Raw genomic sequence first — 6,916 nt, 5'->3', positions numbered from 1 at the left:
TGTCATCGTAGTGTCCAGAGCATGGAAGCGCTACCAGGAGACAGGCCAGTACATCAGGAGACGTGGAGGAGGCCGTAGGAGGGCAACAACCCAGCAGCAGGACCGCTACCTCCGCCTTTGTGCAAGGAGGAGCAGGAGAAGCACTGCCAGAGCCCTGCAAAATGACCTCCAGCAGGCCACAAATGTGCATGTGTCTGCTCAAACGTTCAGAAACAGACTCCATGAGTGTGGTATGACTCCCCAGACTCCCCCCTATCTGAGATATCTACTGCAGCCCTCATCCTCCACATACAACAACCGTTCTGCCAGTCACATTATGTTAAAGGTCCCCAAAGCACACACATCCCTGGGTCGCTCCTCTTTTCAGTTCGCTGCAGCTAGCGACTGGAACAAGCTGCAACAAACACTCAAACTGGACAGTTTTATCTCCATCTCTTCATTCAAAGACTCAATCATGGACTCTCTTACTGACAGTTGTGGTTGCTTTGCGTGATGTATTGTTGTCTCTACCTTCTTGCCCTTTGTGCTGTTGTCTGTGCCCTATAATGTTTGTACCATGTTTTGTGCTGCTACCATGTTGTTGTCATGTTGTGTTGCTGCCATGCTGTGTTGTCTTGTGTTGCTGCCCGCTATGCTGTTGTCTTAGATCTCTCTTTATGTAGTGTTGTCTCTCTTGTTGTAATGTGTGTTTTGTCCTATATTTATATTTATTGTATTTTTTTTCCCAGGCCCCGTCCCCACAGGAGGCCTTTTGCCTTTTGGTAGGCCATCGTTGTAAATAAGAATTTGTTCTTTAATCAAATCAAACTTTATTTGTCACATGCGCCGAATACAACAAGTGTAGACCTTACCGTGAAATGCTTACTTACAAGCCCTTATTAACCAACAATGCAGTTCAAGAAGAGTTAAGAAAATATTTACCAAATAAACGTATAAACTTAATTATAAAACGTAACACAATAAAATAACTATAACGAGGCTATATACAGGGGATACCGGTAACGAGTCAGTGTGTAGGGGTACAGGTTAGTTGAGGTAATTTGTAGGTAGGGGTGAAGTGACTATGCATAGATAATAAACAGCGGGTAGCAGCAGTGTACAAAACAAATGGTGGGGGGGGGGGTCAATGTAATAGTCCGATGGCCATCTGATTAATTGTTCAGCAGTCTTATGGCTTGGGGTTAGAAGCTGTTAAGGAGCCTTTTGGTCCTAAACTTGGTGCTCCGGTACCACTTGTCGTGCGGCAGCAGAAAAAACAGTCTATGACTTGGGTGACTGGAGTCTCTGACAATTTTAGGTCCTGGATGGCAGGAAGCTTGGCCCCAGTGATGTACTGGGCCTTACGCACTACCTTCTGTGCACCTTATGGCCAGATGCCGAGCAGTTGTCATACCAGGCGGTGATGCAACTGGTCAGGATGCTCTCAATGGTGCAGGTGTAGAACTTTGAGGATCTGAGGACCCATGCCAAAATCTTGTCTCCTGAGGGGGAAAAGGTGTTGTCGTGCCCTCTTCACGACTGTCTTGGTATGTTTGGACCATGATATTTTGTTGGTAATGTGGACACCAAGGAACTTGAAACTCTCGACCCGCTCCACTACAGCCCCGTCAATGTTAATGGGAGCCGGTAGTCCACGATCAGCTCCTTTGTCTTGATCACATTATGGGAGAGGTTGTTGTCCTGGCACCACACTGCCAGGTCTCTGACCTCCTCCCTATAGGCTGTCTCATCGTTGTCGGTGATCAGCTGTGATACCACTGTTGTGTCGTCAACAAACTTAACGATGGTGTTGGAGTCGTGTTTGGCCACGCAGTCGTGGGTGAACAGGGAGTACAGGAGGGGACTAAGTACACACCCCTGAGGGGCCCCAGTGCTGAGGATCAGTGTGGCAGATGTGTTGTTGCCTACCCTTACCCCCTGGGGGCGGCCTGTCAGGAAGTCCAGGATCCAGTTGCAGTGGGAGGTGTTTAGTCCCAGAGTCCTTAGCTTAGTGATGAGCTTCGCGGGCACTATGGTGTTGAACACTGAGCTGTAGTCAATGAACAGCATTGTCACATAAGTTTTTATTTTGTCCAGGTGAGAGAGGGCGGTGTGGATTGAGATTGAGATTGCGTCATCTGTGGATCTGTTGGGGCGGTATGCGAGTTGGAGTGGGTCTAGGGTGTCATGGGAGGATGCTGTTGATGTGAGCCATGACCGGCCTTTCAAAGCAATTCATGGCTACTGACGTGAGTGCTACGGGGCAGTGCTCACTGAATTGCCTAGTTAAATAAAGGTTACATAAAATAAATAAATAAACACCGCAGCATCCTGCAAGCTGTGCTGCAGTATGACGCAACTTCTAAAGGAAGAACCACTGTAGATGTGACTGTTTTTCTTTCTCATTTATATATAGGTTTATATATTTTTATATTGAATATTAAAAAATACAATCTATTTGCAGTGAAGGCGCTCAACATCTACGTCACATTCAGTCATCCAACAGACTCCCATCCAGAGCGATACACAGAGGCAACCAGGGGCAACGCTGTGCTCAATGGCGCGTCGACAGATCTCCCACAAGGTCAAGAAACGGGAACCCGATCCAGCGACCTATCAGCCACCGGCCCAAGCTCCCCACCGGCCAGGTTACCGGCCCAAGCTCCCAACCGGCCAGGCCACCGGGCCAGGCCTCCGGCCCAGGCTCCCCACCGGCCAGGCTCCCCACCGGCCAGGCCTCCGGCCCAGGCTCCCAACCGGCCAGGCTCCCCACCGCCCAAGCTCCCAACCGGCCAGGCCACCGGGCCAAGCTCCCAACCGGCCAAGCTCCCAACCGGCCAGGCCTCCGGCCCAAGCTCCCAACCGGCCAGGCTCCCCACCGGCCAGGCTCCCCACCGGCCAGGCCACCGGCCCTCCAAATCCCCCCCCCCCACAGTTCCCCAAGAGCTGCCCTTCAACCATCACATTTTTTCATAAAAGAATTCCATTCCCCCCCCCGGCTTAGACTCTAGAGGGTTAATAAAAGATAACCCTATGTCAAACCCTCTCACACCCCCTCAATTCGAGTCTTGGTTTTAACTTAACAGCCCTTCACTGTCAAAGAGGTAAACTATTTAAAGAGTGCATGACCAACAAAATCTATGAATATAGCAGCCTATAGGCTAATTTCATCTGTCAAACATAATTTTGTTATTTCTTAAACAGGAAGACATAGTAAAGTCTAGAAATGTAATCAATTACAAATTACATGACCTTACCACAGACTAGATTAAAAGAAAAATAATAATACTGCCCTTGACTGAAATTAATGAAGGATGTCCTTCCCTCCTCATTCCTCCAGGTAATGATTCTTAACATCTCTATCCATCCAGAACCACTGTGTTGTTGAGAAAGCAACTTCCAGTGCAATAGTATTCTAATCTCTACAATGTCTTTAATGCATCTTGCACCAATGTTACTTAACCATGATGATCTGGTTGTCTGTTGACAGAAACCTTGGTTTGATCCATAAACTAATTGTGACAAGAAGAATAGAGTGCTGCTGGAGTTTTTGTTGTTGTTGTTGCATATCATAAGGTGTACGAAAAAAAAACTCTACTTTTCTGTTGGGGCAACCGCTAGTATCCAAAAATACTGGATAAAACAAAAATATATTTGGCTAGTGTATATTTACAGTGAGCTGCTGCCGCCTAGCGGTCATGCCGCAGCACTGCATGGGAGCACACAGAAGAACACGCCCTCAGACAAGCCAACAGCCAATCACCGAAGGCTGGAACGATGTCAGATGCACTTTTCAACCAACCAGTAGTCAATACCCCGCACAGTAAGTAGGAGCCGGCGACACACCAATAGTCTGCCATAAAACCTTAAAGAAGAAGAGAGCGCAGTAGAAACAACAACAAACATTTATTACATATAGCTACAGTAGCTAGTTACAATGTAAAAACAACGTGTTAATATTGCATCCATTCTATCAACAGTTATACTTTTGTGAAACTCACTTTGTAATTGTGAAGCAGGTCAGAATTACAAACAAACTCGCGGTTTTATTTGTTTAACTGGTGTTGAGAACTTTGGACTGAGTGACCATTGAACTCGTACTGACCGGTCCTCCCTATCAGAATACCGAAGTTCCCCATCTATCCCGGGCTCTGGTCAGTCAGCCATGGCCCTCCGTGTCCTCCAGGCCGTGGCGGCGGTGGCTGTTCTCTGTCGGTTCCCCGTAACGTTAACTCGGGCTGGGGACAGGACAGAGGGGACTCCCGGCCAATCCTACGTGGCTGCGGTATACGAGCATCAGGTTATTCTGAACCCGGAGCCGCACGTACCTCTGTCCCGGGCCGCGGCGCTCAAACACATGATGAGCAACTTGGATGTGTACGAGGAGCAGGCCGCGCGAGCGGCGGAACAGGTTGGTTACATTTGGGGGGGGGGACTGGTAGAAGGTCTCCTCTTTCAATTAACAGAACCAGATGTGTTAGTGCAGGGCTGGAACTAAAGCCTGCACACCCTGCAGCTAAACTCTTCAGGACTGGGTTACCCTTGTCTTTGACAGGAAGGATACACATTAATCTTGCTTTAAGTGCTGGAGTTAGCTTTAAAGCTCTCTTCTCCCTTTCCAGTCTCACCCGTTTCCCTAATTCTCTCTCTTTCAGGGGGCTCAGATCATAGTATTTCCAGAGGATGGTCTCCAGGGGTTTAACTTCAGTCGCCTGTCCATCTCTGCTTACCTTGAGACCATCCCTGACCCACAGTCTGAGGACTGGAACCCCTGTACACAGACAGACAGACACGCTCACACTGAGGTATGTACAGGGCCGGGTCCAGAATGAATCAGTTGGACGGGCCTTTGATTTCTATAGGCGGGTACGTTTCTTTCAGGGGACCTCCTGTGTGTGCAAGCGCACGCACGTTCACAATAGTTTTTTAAACGGTGTTATAGTTAAGGCAATAGGCAGCTCTTGAGTTTCAAGTTTGGGGGAAGCTTACAATTTATCCGACCATTTCTACCGATCTTTGTGCCAGTTATGATTATTTTTTATATGCGCATTTTCGTGGAACACTTTCATTTCAATAATAACTTTTTTTAATTTCTCAGAATCATTGTCACGTGGTTATTCATAAAAATCTGAAGTAAAATAATAAAAATCTATAAGTTAAAATTCAACTAAGGAAAGAATACCAGCCTCAGTCATATGGACACACTGATCTATTGGCAGTTAAAGAAATTAGTGCATAGAACTCAAAGATAGAAATTAGTGCATAGAACTCAAAGATAGCCTATTGGCCAATGCAGCAGTAAGCCTAGAAGTTCCATAGTCAACTAAGTAAAATACATAGGTCTAAAGCTGACAAATAACAGTAGAAAATATCCTGATGAAAATTCAGGTTCTTTCAATCACATTCATCTCTCTACTATCGGCCTTGACTTGAGCTATTGCTAGTGAAGTGTAACATTGTATCAAATCCTCTGTGTTGGCCGGAAGCTGTGGCTAGTGAACATGCAACATTATATCAACTAGCCTATTCTAGACCCTCACAGTTTCCTGCGCCAGTGACCTCGGAAAAGACATCTGGTTTTCTTAATGACTTTCCACTGGATATATTGAATCATCAGATCATGATATTTTGTTCATTAACACCGAGACTTGGTCATTATCGAGGCCGGGAGTTTTGAAAAGATGTTTCAAATACTGAGGAGCTATCATTCAAGATGGATATTAAAAAAAAAAGATACTTTGTGTGAGGTGAATAAGAAATGACTGAGAAGCTCAGTTTATTAGTGGTGGACGTGGGGAGTTAAGACAATCAGAAATCAGACATCCACAAATGGGCACTTTCCTATTTTTGCAGGCAGCAGGCCAGGTAGGCGGCCAAGCTCTGTGTGCTCAGGCACGCGCGCTACCTCAACGTTATCAGGAAAGAGAAACCAGACATGCTCATTGCTGACATGGAACACTCCAAACAAAAGACAATATATATATTTTTTTTTTACAAAACTCGCAATGGTTACGAAATAAACCAAAACCTGTTTCTCACAAGTGTAACAGGTTGTGAACTCTGCAAACAATGACAACTGTAAATTACTGTAAATAATATCAGTGGAGGCTGGTGGGCAGAGCTATAGGAGGATGGGCTCATTGTAATGGCTGGAATGGAATAGATGGAACGGAGTCAAACATGGTTTCTATATGTTTCATTTATTCTATTCCAGCCAATCTTAGCCCATACTTCTATAGCTCCTCCCACCAGCCTCCTCAGATTACTACATGTGTTAACAGACATTAATGTAACCAAATGATGGGGGATTTACAGTACATTTACTAGGCCTACAGGTGACATATGTAATGGGGAATTGATCAAAGATAAACAATCAAAGGGCAAACAATTAACAAAACAATGAATTGGCTGGAGACAGCATTCTGGAGAGCTGAACGGTGCATTCTGGAGAGCTGAACGGTGCATTCTGGAGAGCTGAACGGTGCATTCTGGACAGCTGAACGATGCATTCTGGAGAGCTGAACGGTGCATTCTGGAGAGCTGAACGGTGCATTCTGGAGAGCTGAACGGTGCATTCTGGAGAGCTGAACGGTGCATTCTGGAGAGCTGAACGGTGCATTCTGGACAGCTGAACGATGCATTCTGGACAGCTGAACGGTGCATTCTGGAGAGCTGAACGGTGCATTCTGGACAGCTGAACGGTGCATTCTGGACAGCTGAACGATGCATTCTGGAGAGCTGAACGGTGCATTCTGGAGAGCTGAACGGTGCATTCTGGAGAGCTGAACGGTGCATTCTGGAGAGCTGAACGGTGCATTCTGGAGAGCTGAACGGTGCATTCTGGACAGCTGAACGATGCATTCTGGACAGCTGAACGGTGCATTCTGGACAGCTGAACGGTGCATTCTGGAGAGCTGAACGGTGCATTCTGGACAGC

The 6,916-nt window shown here is 46.6% G+C and overlaps 1 protein-coding gene across 1 annotated transcript in view; it reads left to right on the top strand.

Moving 5' to 3' along the window:
- Window positions 1-3,804: 3,804 nt before the first annotated feature.
- LOC106570600 (biotinidase) overlaps window positions 3,805-6,916 on the top strand; it is a 28,194-nt gene continuing 25,082 nt past the window's right edge. The window contains exons 1-2 of the mRNA XM_014143060.2: window positions 3,805-4,390; window positions 4,635-4,784. Coding sequence (XP_013998535.2) covers window positions 4,145-4,390; window positions 4,635-4,784 — 396 coding nt within the window. The 5' untranslated portion in view covers window positions 3,805-4,144. The remainder of the gene's footprint in view (window positions 4,391-4,634; window positions 4,785-6,916) is intronic.

This window comes from Salmo salar, chromosome ssa14 (genome assembly GCF_905237065.1).
Source record: "Salmo salar chromosome ssa14, Ssal_v3.1, whole genome shotgun sequence".
NCBI lineage: Eukaryota > Metazoa > Chordata > Actinopteri > Salmoniformes > Salmonidae > Salmo > Salmo salar.
Note: the sequence above shows the minus strand (reverse complement) of the source record. Positions and strands in the feature narration are given on the sequence as shown.